The sequence below is a fragment of the Nelusetta ayraudi genome, unplaced genomic scaffold (assembly GCF_046127955.1).
Source record: "Nelusetta ayraudi isolate G7.1 ecotype Tasmania unplaced genomic scaffold, CSIRO-AGI_Nayr_v1 ptg000022l, whole genome shotgun sequence".
NCBI lineage: Eukaryota > Metazoa > Chordata > Actinopteri > Tetraodontiformes > Monacanthidae > Nelusetta > Nelusetta ayraudi.
In genome coordinates this window covers 4,795,878-4,816,511 of record NW_027466072.1, presented here as the reverse complement: position 1 = coordinate 4,816,511, position 20,634 = coordinate 4,795,878, and the positions used below count along the sequence as shown (strand labels likewise).

At 44.5% G+C, this 20,634-nt stretch overlaps 2 protein-coding genes and 1 long non-coding RNA gene across 5 annotated transcripts in view; 2 read left to right on the top strand and 1 right to left on the bottom strand.

The window, feature by feature from the left end:
- Window positions 1-321: 321 nt before the first annotated feature.
- On the top strand, window positions 322-4,093 carry LOC142889461 (non-selective voltage-gated ion channel VDAC2-like). The gene is made up of 9 exons (XM_076028220.1): window positions 322-467; window positions 1,329-1,400; window positions 1,513-1,562; window positions 1,909-2,061; window positions 2,145-2,197; window positions 2,286-2,513; window positions 2,648-2,798; window positions 3,099-3,156; window positions 3,270-4,093. Exons 2-9 carry the CDS (start codon window positions 1,334-1,336, stop codon window positions 3,359-3,361), a joined length of 852 nt encoding a protein of 283 aa, XP_075884335.1. The 5' UTR covers window positions 322-467; window positions 1,329-1,333; the 3' UTR covers window positions 3,362-4,093.
- Window positions 4,094-4,173: 80 nt separating this feature from the next.
- LOC142889462 (catechol O-methyltransferase domain-containing protein 1-like) lies at window positions 4,174-8,555 on the bottom strand. 2 transcript variants are annotated; one of them, XM_076028222.1, is made up of 7 exons: window positions 8,440-8,555; window positions 6,882-7,006; window positions 6,692-6,797; window positions 5,036-5,154; window positions 4,889-4,943; window positions 4,651-4,784; window positions 4,174-4,562 (listed from the first exon to the last, which is right to left on the bottom strand). In XM_076028222.1, exons 2-7 carry the CDS (start codon window positions 6,984-6,986, stop codon window positions 4,410-4,412), a joined length of 672 nt encoding a protein of 223 aa, XP_075884337.1. In that variant the 5' UTR covers window positions 6,987-7,006; window positions 8,440-8,555; the 3' UTR covers window positions 4,174-4,409. The 2 variants fall into 2 exon arrangements, with proteins under 2 accessions (XP_075884337.1, XP_075884336.1); XM_076028221.1 differs by lacking the exon at window positions 8,440-8,555 and adding an exon at window positions 7,941-8,140.
- Window positions 8,556-13,154: 4,599 nt separating this feature from the next.
- LOC142889464 (uncharacterized) overlaps window positions 13,155-20,634 on the top strand; it is a 51,588-nt gene continuing 44,108 nt past the window's right edge. For both annotated transcript variants that reach the window (XR_012926840.1, XR_012926839.1), the window contains exon 1: window positions 13,155-13,237. This is a non-coding gene — a long non-coding RNA (uncharacterized LOC142889464). The remainder of the gene's footprint in view (window positions 13,238-20,634) is intronic.

Here is a 20,634-nt window from a genome sequence, read left to right as displayed (position 1 = left end):
GTTGCACTCACTAGACCGCGAAATATCAGTTACATAAAGGTCTTGTGTTGTCTTCAGCATGATAGACTGGAAATTAAGATTACGTTTTCAGGTTCTCGCGTGATTACATGACGAAACGTAAAACACGCCCTTGGTTACCATGGCAGTTTAGCAGTCTTCCAGTTGCCGATACACTGGTGCAAGTATCGTTTTTTTTTTGAATATTTATTTTCTATTTTCTAAAACTCAGATTTATTCCTACCAAATACAAAAATAAAACGATACATCGTTTAACAATAAATTCAATCGTTTGAATAGTTCAGCGCGCTATTAGTTTTTTAGACAGGCACACAGTGGATGCTCTCTCGGGTCCTCCGGCGCCGAGGTCAGGTCTCCATATTGTCCTACACCGGTACTGTCGCTTTCCGCACCGCTTTTTTGCCCCTCCAGAAGTTTGACAGCCGCACGCCACGCAACAGATACACTCGGTGAGTAAAAGATCGTCTGAATAAGTGGCTCACGTTTTGTTTTGACGTTAGGCTAGGCGTTTATCCGGTTTGCTAATGCTATCTTGAGAACGCCCCCTGCCCACCCGCCTGTGTTCAGGCGTCATCAACATATTAAGGAAAGAACCTTCGGCAGTGTGTTATTTTACCAGCGGCATTTGTGTACGTTTTCCCCATGCACTACATAAATCTGATATTAAAGCTTAGTCGTACCTCTGCGTCTCAAATGTAGCTTGTAATTTCTATCGCTTAAAAGTGTCAACTTTAATGTCACAATTGATCAAACCGAGCATTCCTAAAAATGTCCAGTCTTTTGATTATATTAATGTCGAAGCAACTCTGGTGCTTCTCGAATATTATTGGTATAAAACCTCCGTCGTCCCACTGTTTGTTCGTCGTCCAGCTGTCGTGTCTCTACTTTGTGCGAGCAGACAGTTGCAGTCATCCGGTCTAACCTTGACATTGATCAGACGTGACACTAGAATCTGAGAGCAATGGAGACCGCACGACTCAAGTCTCTTGACACACAGCCCCGGGCAGCTGTGTCGAACCCTTTCAACCAATCAAGCCTGAATGACATTTTGTCGGAAAATAAGTGAGGGTTTTCATTTAAATTCTCACACATTAAAGAAGGGGAAAGTGAAAGCAATATTGGAATACAAATTCCAGGTAACCATTAAGAGGATGAGAATAAGAGGATTCCCTTTTTCACCACCAATTTTAGCTCTGGTTGTCCTAAAACTTTAAAACCACTAATCACATGCAAAGTTCACCCGAGTGTAACATGGTAAGAACTTCAATATATCATTTTTCTTTTTTTCTTTTTTCTTTTTTAAATAACAGGCACAATGGCAGTTCCACCAGCATATGCAGACCTCGGGAAGTCGGCAAAGGACATCTTCAATAAGGGATATGGTAACTGGAAGAAAGATAAAAGGCAGTTTTTTAAGTGTGTAATTTTGCCCCTCGGAGGATAGGCTGGCTGCCGAGGCCAGGAAGTAGTCTCTCATTGTCTCTGTCCTCGCAGGCTTTGGACTGGTTAAACTGGATGTGAAGACAAAGTCCTCCACTGGAGTGGTGAGTTAATGCTGGCTGTAAAAACATAAAAAATAAAAATAAAAAAGGCTGTGAAAAATACACCAAAGGCATACACAAATGTACATATTGCTTGGGCTGAAGCATCAGTATTTTTTTTTTTTAAAGTTAAATATATAAATAAACATACGAAAAACAATCGAGTCTTCGCCGTGGCGAAGACCTGCTGTGATGATCAGAGCTGGTCTGCGCTGGGGCTCAGACCCGAATTATTCTATCAATATTAGGATTTTATTGCCTTTGACTTAATTGTCTCACTGAACTGTAATGTTACTGGACTGACCTTTTGGTGTTTGCAGTTAACATAATTTTATTTTTCTCAACACAGGAGTTCAAAACTTCCGGCTCATCCAATGTTGACACCAGCAAGGTTACAGGAACCCTGGAGACCAAGTACAAGTGGGCCGAGTATGGGCTGACATTCACTGAGAAATGGACCACAGAAAACACACTGGGAACAGAGATTTGTGTTGAGGATCAGGTAAATTTCAAATGATCCGATCCTGGTCATCACGCTGATCACCATTTTAAGCCAAGTGTTAACTCGAGACTGGTTTTCTGCAGCTCACCAAGGGGCTAAAACTCACCTTTGACACGACGTTCTCACCAAACACCGGGTGAGACTTACATCTTAATCTTCACCTGCCACTCTTTTGTTTTTGATAACACCCTGCTGATGCTGAATTGGCTGGTTTTTATTTACAGCAAGAAGAGCGGCAAGGTCAAGACGGCCTACAAGAGGGAATACATTAATGCAGGTCTCGACGTCGATTTAGACTTTGCCGGTCCCACTATTCACGGAGCGGCGGTGGCTGGCTACGAAGGCTGGCTCGCTGGCTACCAGATGACCTTCGACTCGGCAAAATCAAAGATGCTCCACAGCAACTTTGCGGTCGGCTACAAGACCGGCGACTTCCAGCTTCACACCAATATGTATGTATTAGGATTTTTTTTTTTTCGTTTTTTTTCTAAATATTAACCTTTTGAATACACACAATTACATGCGTTTTGTCTGTCGATCCTGCGGGGGTGTGGCACATCGTTAGTTCTGGCTTTCTCTCTTGTAGAAATAATGGATCTGAGTTTGGTGGCTCCATCTACCAGAATGTGAACGACAAACTGGAAACTGCTGTGAATGTGGCCTGGACAGCCGGCAGCAACGGCACCCGCTTTGGAGTTGCTGCCAAATACCAGTTAGACTCCAGTGCCTCAATATCTGTAAGTTACTTTTTCCAGCCACCTCCATGAAATTTATGTGCCAAAAAATGTAAAAGTACCTCTTTGAAAGTGCTTTGTTACAAGGTTGTCATTTGAAATTTTGAAGATTTAAAAGACATAGAAATGCAGAAGACATACGTATTTTTCATTGCATTTTTTTTTTTTTTCAGATTTAAGATTTTTAAAAGCAGATTTGTAGTAGTAAGACACATGACAATCATGAAATGTGTTTTTGTGGCTTTGGTGATCTTATTTGTCTACTCTTTAATTTAACAATAATGGCTCTTAATTTCTCTGCAGGCTAAGGTGAACAATGCAAGTTTGGTAGGAATCGGATACACTCAGAGCCTGCGTCCTGGTAAGACTCCTCCGTCGCTTCTGACACAATTAAAAGCCTCCCAGTCTTATTTTCTGGATATTTGAAAAACAAAAATAAAAAATAAAAAAATCATCTGAATGCATTTATTCCAGGCATGAAACTCACCCTGTCTGCACTGGTGGATGGGAAGAACATCAACGCTGGTGGCCACAAACTGGGTCTGGGCCTGGAGCTGGAGGCATGAGGGCCCACCTCTGCTACCTTGAGGAGAACAATAGGGATAGCAGGAGAATTTGACCCCAGAGAGTCTTTGTGCGGTCAGTCATAGATATTAAAGAGATTAAGCCAAAACACAAAAGAAAAGGTCTCGAGCACTGTTCACATGGAAACCTTCTCCCTTAGCCTCCCGTCAATGTGTTCACGCCGTTGTGTTCTTGCCATGTTTCTGCCACCGTGGTCATCCAGCTCCTGTCAGTTCTTCACTTCCTCTTCAGCCTCTCTGCCCTGCATGGCAGGGACATCATGTTCAGGGACGCTTTGAGAAAACACAATCCTTTTTCTGCGTGACAATGTGATGATGTAGAATGTAAATCCCAGCTGTTATTTTGCACAGTAGCTTCTGTATCCTTTTGTTCTTATTTGCACATCTTATTGTTGTCTAGATAGCCATGTTCTGCTGCTGAAGCTAATCGACCCGTCGGCCGGTCTTCACGTATCTTCCCAAAAGAGGCTTCATTTTGTGCCGAGCGATGCGTTTGAGACCTTCGCTAATTTTAAATACCTGCTGCTAGGTAGCAAGACGATGCTTGACAAATCTTTTCCTTTCTTTCCCTCAATGTGACTTGAGTGAAAGAAATTGTGCATAAATTCCCCCGTTTCCTCCCTTTTTCTGAAGGACTGTGGAACTAATTTGGATCATTTGAGTGCGGGCATGTGTTAAACCTTTGCAATAAATAAAGTCCCTGTATCGACCTCATCATTTGTGACGTGTGGTTGTGTGGTTCAATTAGAATCTGACTGGATGCTGTAAAAAAAAGAAAAGAAATACAGGCTCAATTCTGTTCAAACAGTGAATGGTTTATTCTTATTGCATGATTCGTTTTAGATTCTGACATGGTTAAACAGCAAATTATTTAAAAAAAACATCATCACATTACAAATTTTAAATTAAGCAGGAATATTTTTTGTTTCAGATACTGTTAAAAAAAAACTTATCTGATTCACCTGAATTCTAACCAGCTCTCCCTTTCAAAGCCTAAAAATCAAACCCATCATGGTCTACTGCGACTCATCTACAGCTTGATGGCCAACGTGAGGCCGTCTCCCACCATGAGCATGCTCAGGTTGACCCGAGTGTCTCGGTGCAGCTTCTTGTTCAGCTTGTCGATGGCCACGGTGTCGGCGTCGCCAGAGGATGCATCCACCACCTTCCCGCCCCACAGCACCTGCACAGGGGCCACAGATAGGACACAGTCAGCCTCTGGCGATGCAACACCACCGGCATGTGAAGCGTGAAGTCGGCGCGGCTCTTACGTTGTCGATGGCAATGATCCCGCCTTTCCTCAGCAGCAGGAGGCACTTCTCGTAGTAGTTGTCGTAGTTGACCTTGTCCGCGTCGATGAAGGCAAAGTCGAAGGTTTCGGCCTGGCCGGAGGTCAGGAGGTCGTCTGGAAGACAGGAGATGGAACAAAGGGACACTGTTCAATTGTCCCGTGCCCTCAGTTTGGAGCAGTTGGGGATCGGAACAACTGGAGAGAGTGCGTTTCCGTACCTAACGTTTGCAGAGCCGGCTGTATGCGGAGATCGATTTTTTGCTCCACTCCTGCCTGCAGACAGAAATCCAGAAAAATCGACAGTAAAAATCGCAGCACGCAGGTTGTCTGAGGCGTTGGGCAGTCTACACAGATCTAAGCCGCACCTCGTTCCAGAAGGGCTTGCCGATGTTAGCGTACTCTTCGCTGATGTCACACGCCACCAGCACGCCGTCGTCGGGCAGCGCCAGCGCGATGCTCAGCGTGTTGTAGCCCGTGTACACTCCTGCAGGAAAAACAACACAAGTTGTTAAGACTATGGTAATTCCGAATGGACAAAATGTTTCAACTTTTTAAACTCTGTATGTATAAACATTCACAGCAAGAAGGTCATGGGTTCGATTCCAGGCCTTGGACCTTTCCATGTGGAGTTTGCATGTTCTCCCTGTGTCTGTGTGGGTTCTCTCTGGGCTCGCCGGCTTCCTCCCACACTCCAAAAACATGCATGTGAGGTGAATTCTAAACTGTCCGTAGGTCAAAGTCGAAACTATTACGGCTTTGTCTTTGTTTGCCTCTTTGTGGCCCTGCAATGAACTGGCCGCTAGTCCAGGGTGTCACCCTGCCTTCACCCTATGACAGCTGGGAGAGGCTCCATCAGACCCCCATAACCCTGAGTGCAGGAAGAAGCGGATATTGAAAATTGATGGATATAGAGAAACATTTTTGGAATCACGGATCAGTTTGCTGGACAACATAAATACAAGCTGTATGTTACTAGTAGTATACAAGTTGTACTGGTAGAAACCCAGTTTTCCCTCTTTTTCCAAGGGTGGTTTCTGGAGAAATGGAGGGACCCCGGCCTACCATCTGTCCGTTGCCCCGCACCAAAATCTTCTAGTCCAATGCACAATGACAAATAGGTTATACTTTACACAATGTGCTTTTGTTGTTATGTGGAACAGGATGTTAGTAACACTTAGCCTGAAGTAGTGTGGGGACTTTGTGATGGTCTGTTGTACTTTGTTGGTCATGTGATTTGCATTGTTTTGAAAGACAGACTAGTGAATGTCTTGCTGATCCCGCTGCTAATTTTCACTCAGTAAACAATCAAACTTTGTCTTACCTTCTAATTTAATTTGTATAAAAATTGATCTTGACCACTGATTGGGCAAAATACAAATATCTCACTTTCATATGACAACAGTTTAAAGAGCAAGTGTTTGCATTTTTTTTATATAATGGAAATTATCATTCAAGAAGCTGGTATTGGATGAAAAATTAAAAGAGGGTCCCCACACACTCCACACTGTGAAAAATCTGTTCCTTCCTGGAATTGAAAATGGATGGATGGATGGATGGATGGATGGATTTCACAAATGAACAAGATCAACTTCTGAAAATCCAGCTGCATTTTCACCATTGCTACCCGGCTATTCTAATTATAAGGATAACTACTCAAATCAAATCACACACACACACACACACACACACACACACACACACACACACACACACACACACACACACACACACACACACACACACACACACACACACCCCTATTGTCAATTTAAAATTCCCAACTGGCCTTACATGGATGTATTTGGATTGTGGGAGGTAGCCGGAGAACCCGGAGAGAACCCACACAGACACAGGGAGAACATGCAAACTCCACACGGGAAGGCCCCAGGATTGAGGACACAACCTCCTTGCAGTGAGGCGACAACGCTACCTACTGCACCACTGTGTTGCTCTTGTTTGTCCGATTCTGAATAAAAGGAAGAAAAAGAAACTTGCTGCACGCTGTGTAAAGAGTTTCTTACCGATCTCCAGTGCTTTCTTGGTTTTTATTAGCTTTGCCATGTTGGCCATGAACTGTGACTGTTCACAGGCCACCATCATGATGTTAGAGGGGTGCTCCATCGTCCTCTGAAAGCAAAGGTCGGGAGATGATATCAATCCCAGTCAGTCGCCTGTCTGGGGAAGCACAGCCAGATGCAAAACCGTCCTCACCAGTCTGAGCTTGGCGAGCGCCGGATGCTCCCTCAGGGAGTGATTGACGACATATTGCAACAGTGGATTGTCCTTCCCACCAGTGTGACTCTTGGAGATGCTCATTCTAGAAGATTTCCTCCCCCCTGAGGGCAACACAGCAACCAAACAGGCAGGATGAGACCACAGACGCACAGCTTCAACAGTCTTGCAGAAAAGAAAGACTGAGGCGATTAGATTATGAAAAACTCGCAACGACTTCATGCAATTCAATGATCTCAGCAAATACAATCACTAACCCTGCAGCAACAGATCGAGAAAAGGAAATGTGTGCAGTTGTACACAAATATTGGCAGCGTCTCTAGTGGGGTGTGACTGTGCAATGAGAACTGGACCGGTCATAATTCATACCAGGCGCTCTGGACAATAGAGAAACGAGAGGTGACTGATTGAGGTTGTCAGACTTTGGACCCTCTGCCTGCCGGATCTGTTGATCATTATTAATCAAACCAATAAAATGAAAGCTGTTAATAGCTGCTCATGTGTACCAAGTGGTTTGTTTTCAGCTATAAAATGTAACATTTCATAGGTTTTTATTGGTTCACATCTGTCGTGTGATACTGACTCGTGGCAGGGAGCTGTGGGGGAGGGGACAAGGACAACACCAGGCAGACAATCTTGACTGTATGTTCCCACTGAACAGAATCACTGAGATTCATTGCAGGCAATTGTTCCCTCATGATTGGAACCACATAATTCGGAATCCGAAATAAAAACCATTGAGTAAAATAAATACGGGATTATTAGTTTTGTTGCGTAATTAGAGCCACTCAACTCCAAGCATTACGCCTACTCCCGTTCAACAGAGTACTTTTATGTATATAGAATGAATAAAAAAAAATATATAAATTAAGTTCATATAAAATATGTCACTTGTTCATTGTAATTAATTGATACCAATTTGGACACAAAAACAACACTTCAGTGCTGCCAACACACGCCTACAAATGGCAGGTGGTCGCTGCGGAAGCAACGTCATGACGCCGCCGTCGTAGTGGGATCAGACGGCTGGGTGCTTACCCAACAGGTAGCCGGCGACAAACACAGCTCCCAGGGTGACGGAACCGACCAGGGCTTCTCTGGAAACGTCCCGCAGAGACATGACTGTCACGGCTTCGGCTGCCGCGCCGCTCCACGCCGTTCACACGCAGCCGGTCGAGCGTTTCCGCGTTTTACAGACATTTTTTTTTTTTTTTTACCGTAACGACGCGAGGAGACACGCAGTGCTGCCAGCGACGAGCTCCCAGGGCTTCCACGCCCGGAAGAGCCGGGCCAGAGGTTGTTTTTTTATTTAGTGCGCGTTGACATTAAAGCCAAACCGCTGTCACGTGGTTCAGGTGTTTGACGAGATGGTTGGGAGTCATACCACAACCTCAAAACAAAATGGCATGGTAACCCGTCGGGAGTTTCCCTCAGTGTAGAAACCCTGCTGCTGCTGCTGCTGCTGCTGCTGCTGCTGCTGATGATGATGATAATGATAATGACGATTCGACTCGAGACAAGAGTCGTAACAACTCACTTTAAGAAGAAGAAGGCGACGTCGTTTTCCACAGTCGTGTCTGCAGCTGTAGAGGAAGGAAAGGTTCCAAACTTGCAGCGCACACTGAGAGCGAGTAACGGTCATATGACTCGCAGCGGTTCGCGTGATAGGATTAGAGGAGGCACGCCCAGTTTTGGGAGCGTAGCCAGTCTGTTGACCCGCGGCGACCCGCATTGTGAAGTTTGCCAGCATCGTCATGAGTCATAACAGCTGTATATATTCGTTTGTTGTCCTTTTTTTAATTTAAATTCTCTGCACTCTAAACTGTTTAGATGTGTGACCGAGAAGGGATGACAGAGAAAGCGAGAGGACAATTCAAAAAGTCCACACAGCCCTTTCCCTATACTCCATCCACCCTCCAAATAAATGTCCCAGAATATTGATTACATTTCTGAAAATACTTCAAACTGTTTCGAAACAGCAACCAAGTACGTCATTGAGGAGAATTCCTCTTCAAAACGAGAGAAAAGGGTAGTTCCCCTCTACCCCAGTGCTGTCTGGCCATAATGGCAAGCAGGAATTACTCTGTGTGTCTTTATGGTGGCTGACAGACTTGTTCTGAAAGGTAGAGCTTGTGGACCGAGAATTTGAATCACACAGATCTGTTAAGGAACTACTACTGAACCTCAGTGGGCCGGTCTACCCACTGTGTTAGAATGTGTAAGTATATGTGTGTGCAAGTGTTTGAAAATGGTACCTCTTAATTGTGAGAATTCTTCTTTAAAACTTTCTTGGCTGACTGTTTATCTAAGAATAATGGGACACTGCACCAAATTATTATTTTAAAATGTATCTCTCTCTAGTTTCTGCGCAGTGGTTAGCGCTGCCGCCTCACAGCAAGAAGGTTGTGGGTTCGATTCCGGGCCTGGGACCTTTCTGTGTGGAGTTTGCCTGTTCTCCCTGTGTCTGCGTGGGTTCTCTCCGGGTTCTCCGGCTTCCTCTCACAGTCCAAAAACATGCGTGTGAGGTCAATTGAACATTCTAAATTGTCCGTAGGTGTGAGTGTGAGTGTGAATGTGAATGGTTGTTTGTTTCTATGTGGCCCTGTGATGAACTGGCGACTTGTCCAGGGTGTCCCCTGCCTTCGCCCTATGACAGCTGGGATAGGCTCCAGCAGACCCCCGTGACCCTGAGCTCGGGACTAAGCGGGTATGGAAAATGAATGAATGAATGAATGTATGTTGGGAAATATGCCAATAAAGGGAGATATATAAAATTGTTATTTTGAGAAAGATTCTCATTCTCATTTCTCAGACAGTGGCGTCCACATAGACTGCCACTGTATTTGTCTTTCCACAGATTTACCACTATTGAAACTTAGACACGTGTCCAAACTGTGCAAAGCCACAGATAATGTAATTTTGTTGACATTGCAACACTTGCACATCTAACAGTGGATACTTAACCAAGGAAAACATGACATATACACACCACAGCAGGGTAGAAAGGGTTTTCTAACCAATCATTTGTATGTACCTATTACACACTCTTTGCCACTAATAGCTAACAATGTAGGCGAAAAAAAAATTATAATAACACATTTTATTCAATGCCTGTCTAAAAAAAAATGTGAGTTTAAGTTGCACAGTCCTGGATCCAGGGTCTGTCTGCGTGGCCTCTCTCTCCAGCAACTCTGACTTCCTCCTGCAGTCCATGGACATGCACACTATCCTAACTGATTATAAATTACAAAGATGTGAATGTCACTCTGAATAGAATACTCAGTTTTCTGTAGTTATTTCAAATTGAAATGAATTTGTGTTTGATGCCAGATGAGTTTTATTCATTCCGAGTCTGTCCTCTGTCACAGATAAAGAGACTGAGTTAACATCTGTTGCTAATGCTTGATTGTGTGTAACAACATGTCTGTCCACATCCTCTCTCGTACTAACTGATGGAAATCATTTTCAACTGTCTGATGATGATGATGCCTCAAATAAATTGCAACAGCCAACGTCCTGGGAACGCAGCAGTGAAATTAAGTCTTGTGCAAGAAGCCAAAATGCAAATGCAAAACCCAAAAAGAAACTTGACCATTAGGCTTCCATACTGTAAAATATTAGCTTCACTGCTGCTGTCTGCTTACAATCTGTGTCTCTGTCCTGTCAGTGAACTAGAAATGAGAACTTCTTACTTAGTCTTGCTCCACTTTTCAGACAGTGTGTGATGAAACACACAGTTTAGGGGTGCCACAGCGAGGATCATCCAGCTCTGGAAACATACAACATTTCAAATCATTGTTGTGCTTGAAACACAGAGGGAACGGAACAGTACACTGGAATCATGAGACTTTGTACGGTTTGTATAAAAACCAGCGGCCCTTAATGTTGAAAAAACAAACAAACAAACAAAAAACAACAAGTCAACCCTGAGCTGACCTCCATGATTTGGTATTAAGAAATTCAATGGCACAGTGCAATGTGGGGTATTTACTGTCTGCTGTGGGCACCTGCAGCTTTTTACCTTAGTTATTTTAATGCCACATATTTACTGCTGCATTTCTTCTCAAATTCTGTATCACACATTACACTTAGTTGGAGCTACTCATTTTAACAGGCAGGTGGTAGGAACCTTTTCACTGAAGGCTTCATGTCTTAATGTCTCATTATGGGTTCATGAGAGGGTTATGCTTATCACAGTTGATCTTTGACCTCGTCCAGAAATCAGATTTAAACATTTTGTATAACAACTTTGGGAAAATCTGACAACCCCATCACTCATACTGTTGTATTAAATTCTTCAGCCCAGGCGTGTCCACCCACACAGGGTCATAAACTAGTTAAACCAGAAAAAGCAGATATGAACAAAGCAGGTGTTCTCCCTGTGCCCTTCATGGTTCTGTACTCCAGTACGATAGCGAAACAAACAATCACAATCAATCTCATCTCACATCTACGGTCAATTTAGAGCGTCCTGTTCACCTCGCATGCATGTTTGTGGGGCTTCAGGATGCTGGAGAACCCAAAGAGAACCCACTCAGACACAGGGAGAAAATGCAAACTCCACACGGAGAGGCCAGGGAGAAAACCTGCATTAGCCTTCTTGCTGTGAGGTGACAGTTGACCACTGCTCGACCATATGCCCCCCTCCCATATATAGCGTATTATAATGGTAATGGAGCGCCCCCCCCCCCCCCCCCCCCTTGTCCGTGACCCTAATTGTAGTTGTTTTTAAATTACTATCCTTGTCTTGTTTTTCTTCTGTCCCAGATTGCTGTCCCTATGTTTCTTGGATTTCAGGGTTTTTTTTTCTAGATAGCTGGGAGATTCAAGCACCTTGCTGCCCTGAATAGAAGACAAACAGCCATAGAAAACAGACGGACAGATACAATTGGGCCACTAACTTATTTGGAGTTACAGAAATGATTGAGAGAGAGAGAGAAAAAAAAAAAATCAAAAATAATTAAATCAACATCATGTCCCTCCGCCCCCCTACACATTCAAATAAAAAACACCTTAGATTCACTGTTATTGAATGCACCGCAGCTTCACGGACACAACTAATCAGATGCAGATCCAGCCGAACTTCTGACCATCTCCAAGCTAACGCGGGAACCGGAAACCGGCAGCTGAAGAGAACAGACTGAACCCGTGTCAGGTAAACAAGCAGGGGTTGCCTGCTTTACCTTTTGAATTCTGGCTACAAACTGGGTGAAATCATTGTTTGTTTGCGCTGTTCATTTAGTTTAGCATTTGTTTCGAAATACCGTAAACACACAAACAGCAGACTGTGTATTTTCAGGCCTACCACGCTACAGGTGTGTGTATTCACGCCCTCTGTCAATCGCGCAAACGAATGAATTATGTCAAAGAACAAAAGTGGACACGCCGCCGTGAATGCAACCAAGTAGTAAAAGTCTGGTGAAAGTGGAGGGAGTGCTTGTTGCAGCAACGGAGTGTTGAAAAGAAGGTGAAGTGCTTGATTGAGCCAGTGGATGTTTGGGTTTCTTGCAGTTTAAGGAACCAAGATTAAATTGATGTAATCATTGATGTTTCCTGTATTTGAGTAACTTTAAATAGAATGAAAAATTAGAGTAATTATTAACGATCTGGTTTATTTATAGTTTTTCATCGGGGAATGAAACGGAACTCTGATCGTGAGCAAATGAACCGATTCGAGACAGTTTCGAATTCTTGTAATGTGAGCGCTCAACCAGAAGGGGGCAATGTTGTCAAGCTATTATAACGAAGCCTGGTGGTCGTTTGTGGCAAACAGTCTATGGTGGTTAACGTTTGTTAGTTTGAAATAACTGGTTTCGGCCTCCCCATCGCCACTTTGTGGCTTTCTCCTCTTCTCTTTAAGCCATAACAACATGAATCAACCCGGGGCGCGCGCGCGCACACACACAAACACACACACGCACACGCACACACAATTTGTTGGCCAAAGTGTTAGCAAATTTTGAAGTAGAAGAATGCAGATATAAGTATGTCCGCTAGAGGGAGATAATGACCTAAATTTCCTCAATATTTGTTCCATGAAAAGTTAACCAAAAGTGAAGTCTACACTCAATTCAGGAAAATGTCTACTATTATTTTAAAGATGAATTTTTAAAATTATGATTAATAAAAGTCACATTTAGGTCTCAGTGATTGTACTTAATTAGTGGTTAAATGTAAAATATTTAAAAAATATTTATACATGTTCCTTGTGATGCTCCCTCTGCTCACTGATCAATCTGCTGGCTGCCTTCTAGGTGGCGCTGGGCCCTTGATGTGCGGATCTCACCAGAGGAGGGAGCTGTGGCGGCAGCGACCACGGTGGTTCTTCTTCTCATGTGAGTAAACAACCATAACAGTCCAGCAGAGAGCCGCCGCGCTTCTGTCCAAGGGAAAAGGGGGGATTTTCCTGCTGTGCTGGAACAATGTTCAACACTGTTGTGATGATTGAATTTTATAGTTGGGCCCGACTCGACTCAAGCCTGAGTGTTTTACGACGCCGGGATGATGAATGTGGCTGTAGACGTGCAGGCCGGGCTCTCTTTGTGTGCGCGATGAGGCAATATTCTGTTTTTATGGCCTGACACAGTGGAGGTTTTTACGAGTCGCTCTCCGTCGGCTGCACTTGTCTGGATGCGAGTGACCCCACTGTGTCAACCACCAGCGCTCTGGCTGTGCTGTTATTGCTCCACGAGCGTTCCAGCTGGACCCTCGCGGACAAAGAGCCCCCCCCCCAACTTGAGTTTGACTGTGGTGGCAGTGGCGCTGCTTCTCTTTGACTGACAGACGAGCCGGCGATTGACGGCATCAAAAAAACAACGACAAGAACGACACAAAAAAACGAGAAGTGCGGCCTGACAGTTTGATTTGACAGAACCTCTTCAGACTGAGTATCCTCCTCCTCCTCCTTCTCCTCCTCCCCCTCCTCCTCCTCCCCCTCCTTTTCCCTGGCACTACATCAAGCTGACAAGCCAAAAAGTGGTAAACAAAAAGGGGGAAATAAGATGGATGTCGACGCCCCAAGATGAATTTCCCTGTGAAATGACGATTAAAAACAAATGCTTGCGCGCTCAGCAAGCTGGAACGTGTGCGTGGAGGGTGGTAGTGGAGGGGGGCGGTGGAGGTCTTATTGAAGTTGGTTCCTGCTATTTTGGTACATGATGCTTCCCATCTGCAGACTCACGCTACAGATGCATGGTGACAACACTTTTAACTGTTTCCTATAAGCCCTGAAATAAACAGTAGAACTACGCTGACTGGCCACTTTATTAGGGACACCTTGCCCGCACAGTAGAGTGGCTGCCTTCACAGATGTCATCCTGCAGATTCTTGTTGGCACCGATGGCTGTTTGAGATCCCGTTGCTTTTCTGCCCTCCATCCAGTCGGTTCCCATTGACTGACCTTTGACCTCCGAGATCACAATTTTCTCTTTTGGGGACCATGCCCTGCGAACCCTAGAGATGACTGTGATGTGAAAATCCAATTTCTTCCCTGTAGCGATGCTCAGTTTGAACTTCAAGAAAGTCTATGTGCCTTTAATGGCATCCGTTTTTTTTATTTTATTTTGCAATGCGATTGGCTGATTAGCTGTTTGTGTTGGCCAGCTTTCACCTAATGAAGCGTCTCTATGCAGTTTGATTCGAGCACATGAATCCAAAAGCCTTTTTTTATTGATCAATATGTCCAATGCCTTCTCAAACACGAGTTAGTTTAGGTATTTTGCTTTTATTATCCTTGCCGTCCTCCCATGATACCAGCTGTTTGTTGGTCTTTTGTTTTTTCATTCCAGCTCTCGTCAAAGTTTAGGTTATTATTATTTACACATCCGACTTGAATCCTTCCCCCTCTCCCAGAAATCAATCTAAAATCTTTTCTCCATAAAGACAAATCAGAAACACGCATCCTCCTGTGTGGCCGTGACTTGCAGGAGTTTTGTTAAGAGGATGTATAATGCAGTGGCCTGGTCGCTCCCTAATGGACGTGGCGCGAACTGCGGCACCGATGGGTAAACATGACCTTTTAATAGCCATTAAACAACATCTGCGCTCTATAATTCATTGGCGTGCCGACGCAAAGCCGAGGTGATCAAGCGGCTGCGGTCTTCCGGAGGCTGCGCCGTCACCACTGGTGTGTGTGTGTGTGTGTGTGTGTGTGTGTGTGTGTGTGTGTGTGTGTGTGTGTGTGTGTGACAGAGTCTCTGTCGCCATCATACATCCCGCTTTCCCATTAAGCCAATAAAATGCATAGACGTAAATGTTTCATGGCAGCCATTTAAATAATTCATAATTAAATCGCTGCCCGACGGCTCGGAATTTATTGGTAGTGAAAATGCATGTGCCGGAGCGGCGATATACTAATTAATATCTTTAGTTTATCGGCAGCGCTGTCGCCTGCTCGGCTGGGGCCTTGTTACAGGGGCGGGAATAATGCGGCGCAACAACACATTATCTGTGCGTTTAAGTGGGAATGCCTCAGAGTGATGGCCACAATATGCATTTGCCGTCAGAAGTTAAAGGGGTGGGGGGTTAAGGGGATGTAGGGGGGATGAGGTGGGACTGGGGGCTGGGGGGGAGATCCGTGTTATCGGACTTGTCACATGTTGTGACTAATCATTGTGAACGCTGTAAAGATTAGGGTTAATGCGTTTCCATTCTCTGGCTCCAGTGTGCCGCTGCAGGGCAAGTGTAATCGCACAGCTCACTCTGTGTGTGTCTGCGTGTGTGTGTGTGTGTGTGTGTGTGTGTGTGTGTGTGTGTGTGTGTGTGTGTGTGTGTGTTTTCCACAGTTAATGAAGAAAGAGAGAAAAAAAACTCCACATGATGCAAGCAGTGAGTGAAAGGGGCCAGAAGATGATAAAAACCTATCTCAAAAAGTTCAAGGCAGATTTTTCTTAGAAATCTTTCCTGAATTATTTTGTACGTTCCATGCACCAAGTTATACATATTTTTGAAATGTAATTTCTTAATTTTTATGAAGTTTATTTCATTATAGTTTTTCAAATTGTGTAACTTTTTTGTACTGGCTGACACATCTGAGTGTGTTGAATTTGCCATTCTTTTGAAAATTATAACTATTGTTATTACAACTTCTACTTCCACTACTACCACTACCATTACTGTTTGAGAGAAAATTACATTTTTCCAGTCAGGTTTTTAAAAGCTTGTGAAAATTTACAACATATGAAGGCTCTCCCAAAGTTCCCAACTTGCTGCTTCTTGTACTATACAGTCTGCTGACCAAAGAGTATCAGTATTTGCTTTTGTTTGGCTCTGAAGCTAGTTGTAAGATTCATTCCTTTTGTGCTCCGGTGCATTTTACGCACTTTGACCGGCAGTTCACACTGTCCTTGGACTCAAAATGCAACTCTGTGAAGGAAAATCTGCCTGAAATCTCCACGACTTCAAGCACCCAAACCTGAATCCACGCCACCGACTGGAGGAAAATGCCTCTTTAAAACTGAGGTGTCGGCAGCCTGGTTGGATGAACTCTCAAAATGTCAAACCACTGTGTGTGAGATGCCGGGGTCGGCCGGGTGAAGCCGAGCTCCCTGTGAGACCAGTGCGTCGCTGTGTCGGACGGCTAATTGCCAGCCGACCGCGTGCTGGACGTCTGTCCAGCGGCAGGCAAACAAAGGCGTCCTCTTTAGCGGCCGTCCCGGAGGCCTCGCCGCTATCTATTGATCCGCCGTCGGCCCAATTTCTCTGTGACTTATGGCCCTGCGTAATTCCCATCAGGGCGCACACTGAAGCCTTATCGCGGCGGGACAATGGGCTTGTTGTCACCGAGTGCGGGGATGGACGAGCGCCGGCACGAGTGCAAACTCATGACTCCTCCGATTCGGAGAACCTCCTGGTGACCTCCGCCTGACCCCCCCCCACCCTCCCCTTTCCCCCCCCGTTGACCTATGAGGTGGGTTGGGGGGAATCAGTAAATAGGATCTGGCTGGTTTCATTAAAAAAAAGATATGCATAAAGAAGATGATTGATTTTTAACATTACAAGAAGACGAAGAAGAAGAAGACGAAGAAGACGAAGAAGAGTGTAAACGTCCTCTGTCCTCCACCTCTTCTATCTCTCCCGCCCTTCAATTATCTGATTCCCTGCTCTTCTTTGGACAAAGAGTAATAAAGCCATAAATCGCGACGCCCCTGCTGGAGGTGTGGACGTTGTGTCTCCGAGCTGCTGTTGAAACTGCCATAAACCACCCGCAAAGTCAAAGATAAGGATTTACAGTTATTTAACATTATCCCCGTCCCCTAAATCACCCTGATAAGAGAATTAAGTGACGGCCGCAGCTTCTTTGTCCTCTAGCTATTGATTTTTTTCACCCCCTCCTTCTTCTGAGGGGACAAGCTGACCCAGTGCGGTGTTCTTTTATCTTTTTTTTTTTTATTGAGCATCCTATTTGCTTTGAGCTTGAGAGTGGAAACTGGAGCCATTAGGTTTGTTTCCCCGATGTGCAGATTGTGCGCTTCTCAGATTAATGTAATCTCATTTCATTTCCTTTTGACGGTGAAAAAGCCTTCATGTCGACAGAAAGAAATCACAGTAACTGTGCTGCAGCATGACAATCAGGTCAACGCTAGTTTTCGTCCGAATCCAGCTGTTTGTGTCGGCGGTCTAAATGGCAGCGATTGTTTCCTCCTCCTGACAAAGCAGCAAGACAGCCGCCGTCCTTGCGGCGCTAATGGGAGATTACAACCGCCACAAACGCTCGTTAACGTGGCCATTGTTGCGAACACGCCGGCCCTCTCGGCGCGTGACGCTCGGCTCGGCCTCCGCGACTTAGTCGCTGGGTTTCAGCATGAAAACACTCGAGCCGCTCGCGTCTTAATGATTCATTTGCCGTTTTGGCTCCGAGCTGGCGACCCCGCAGCTACGATAAATGTCAGGCGGCAGTGTGTTGTGCTAACGAGACGTGCCACCGCCAGCCAATCATCTCGCTATCGACCGGAGGAAGCGGCAAGCGCTGTAATGTGACGCTAAGCGCCGCGCTGCACCGAGACCTTCTCGGCTAAACGGCTCAGAACTCCAAACAGTTTCTGACGTGTTAGTCTTTGTACATTTCTTCTTCTTATTTTTTTTTTTTTACTTCAATCTTCGCAGTTCTACCTCCCGGCCAGTAGTTGTCTCGCTGTTCTGTTCTGCTGCTTGCCATGCTGCTACCTTGCAATTCCAGTGCTAGAATAGTCGTCGTAATGTTGTAAGAATTTGATCAAATTGTTTAGTGATTGCAAAGAATATCGAATCGCAATTATGTAGTGTTAGATGGCACATCTGCCCAGGAATCATTTTTTGTGGTATTATAAATAATTGCCATGTGAATTAAAAAAAAATCCTCTCTCTTGTAAACCATAACATTTTTTTAAACAGATGTGGAATGAGACAAGACAAGATAAGTCTGACAGTCTCACAGCTCTTAAGGTCAGACTGTCATGACTTGAGCTGCTGCTAGTTGTTGTTCTTGTGATGCACTTTCGTGCTCTGCTTTCATTTAGGTTTTTGTTTAGGTGTTTTAACTACGATGTGACATGAGGTGCTATACGCTACCTCAGCCAACACGTCACGTTTTGAGACAGAAGTGTCACTGCGCCATAATTGGGAGCGTCTTCTCCAAAAGACTGAGGCAGCTGCGTTGTCCAAAGGATCGCTTCAGAAGATCTTTCCCTCTGAGACCCATCACTCTGTACAACTCCGCCCCCCCCCCCCCCCCCCCGGCTTGTTGTAAGTAGATCGATTTGATTCCTTATATTTTATTGTATATCTTGTTACTGCTGTATAGTTTGACCAACTGTAAACTGTAAACTGAAAACTACTGTATATATTTTTTTTTCTATTTTCGCTTTTTGTATTGTTTTTTGACTGCTGCAACAGTGTAGTTTCCCAATTTGGGATCAATAAAGTTAAATCTAATCTAATCTAATCTAACAAGCCTGGTGTACAAACTACTGTGGTACTTATGTGCCATCAGAGACAAGACAGTCAAATGAAGTTGGCCACTGGTTTGCTTCAAAGCAAATCAAACTAAAGACAGACTGTAAAACTCAATGGCAAAGTATTGAAACTGATATTTTCTGCAACAAGGATTTATCTTCCCTGGAAAAAACATTGATTTTTTTTTTATTGGGTGTAAGATGCAAAGATGGAGATGAATGCCAGCAGTGAGTGTTGAGCAGCTGAGTGGGGCTGCAGCAGCGCCACCTGTCTCACCTCAGAATCGTATATCATTCGGGGCCTGGCCCAGGCAGCAGAGAGCGTTGGCTGTGTTCAGTCCAGCTGTGTTTTATTTTGCACTCGGACCTCACAATGTTGTGCATCAGACTTGATGGTGACGTCGTGCTGATCCACAGTCACAGTCTTCATTTCCCTTAGATACCAACATCCCAGGGAAGGTTCGCATTTTAATCTGGGCTGCAATCAGTCTTGAATCTGCAGGAAAAAAAACCCTGATGAGCTGGATCAAGGTCATTTTAGTGTTTTCTGAAACGTTTTGAAAATGTTGGATGTAAACAGGTTTGTGGAGTGACCTGCTGTGATGAGCTGCATCAGGTTCAGTGGCTGCGTTTCCATTGAAAGACCTCTCAGATATCACTAAAGGCTTTTTACGCTCTCATGAGGTGGTTTTTCCAGACGTATCGATATACAAGTTTATCGCAAAAAGGGTCATGAAGCACTTTTTTTTTTCGCATTTACACGTCAGCGGACGTCACATATGGGGTCACGTGACCAGTTGACTTCAAGAGAAAATGGCGCATTATCTTTGGACGGAGGAGGAGACGGAATATTTTTTACAAGTCATCAAAAAGAAAAATATAACGTATCATTCTTGACAGCAAACAAACGTAAACAAAGAAAAGCGAAGGTCATCCCAGTCAAATCTTGCCCCCCGGGATTTTACGAGTTTTACAGCTTATGCGCTTCACGCCATTCAATGGAAACACCTGCAAATCGCAATTGTACTTTGTTGAAATTTTAGAACTTAAGCTTTTATTTTGCGAAAAACTGTATTGGAAATACAGGTAGTTTGTCTTGGTCTAAGTTTTTATTAGCCAAGACCAGCTGACAGTCATTCCTGATGTCCTCTATCGTCTGCTGCTGCCGTTGTTCACCTCTGCTTCTTCCTGGAGCCATGTAACGTTCAAAAAATTGTTCTTTAGCATTAGCTTAACAGCAGCAAGAAGAGCTCCCGCTGAGTTTTTGTGCAAAATGGCAGCGTTTCTGCAACGACGGCGTGAATCCTCTTTCATTAATATGACAAAAAAATGAATTTTTAAATAAAACAAAAAAAACGAAGACCTTTTTTTTGGCTCTTGTTGCAAGAGCACCAAAGGGACCAGAGACCTTTTTGAGAGTCATTCTAACCCCCAGAACGACCTCCGCTATGTTTCGTCTTGACTAAAAGCCGGCTAGTCGCCGGCTGCCGATCAGCCTCATTAGTGAACCGCAGCAGGAAAAGTCTGCGGAGCCGCAGAGTCCAGGAGGCGCATAAACGCAGACGGGCGGGCGGGCAGGAATTACGTTAAAATGTAAAACTCCCAAACAAATGAGACGGCAACGCTCTCTGGGGCGTCTTCCAAACTTTGCTGCCGTCATCAATCAGGGATATTGCCGTGCGAGTTGGGCGGCGGACTTGGACAAACTGCTTCTTTAAGCATTTCTCTGGGAGGCATAAAAGTGTATTTATGGCCTCCTCGGGCAGGTACAGGGGAAGATTGGCAAACATGAAAATAAAGTT

Bases quoted from the DNA above. Each gene is read 5' to 3' on its own strand.
- LOC142889461 (XM_076028220.1), top strand. From the start codon at position 1,334: ATGGCAGTTCCACCAGCATATGCAGACCTCGGGAAGTCGGCAAAGGAC. The intron at 1,401-1,512 runs GTAACTGGAAGA...CTGTCCTCGCAG, and splicing joins CATCTTCAATAAGGGATATG to GCTTTGGACTGGTTAAACTG. The intron at 2,799-3,098 runs GTAAGTTACTTT...ATTTCTCTGCAG, and splicing joins ACTCCAGTGCCTCAATATCT to GCTAAGGTGAACAATGCAAG.
- LOC142889462 (XM_076028221.1), bottom strand. From the start codon at position 8,022: ATGTCTCTGCGGGACGTTTCCAGAGAAGCCCTGGTCGGTTCCGTCACC. The intron at 7,007-7,940 runs GTAAGCACCCAG...TGTTGCCCTCAG, and splicing joins TGTCGCCGGCTACCTGTTGG to GGGGGAGGAAATCTTCTAGA. The intron at 4,785-4,888 runs GTACGGAAACGC...CCTGTCTTCCAG, and splicing joins GCCGGCTCTGCAAACGTTAG to ACGACCTCCTGACCTCCGGC.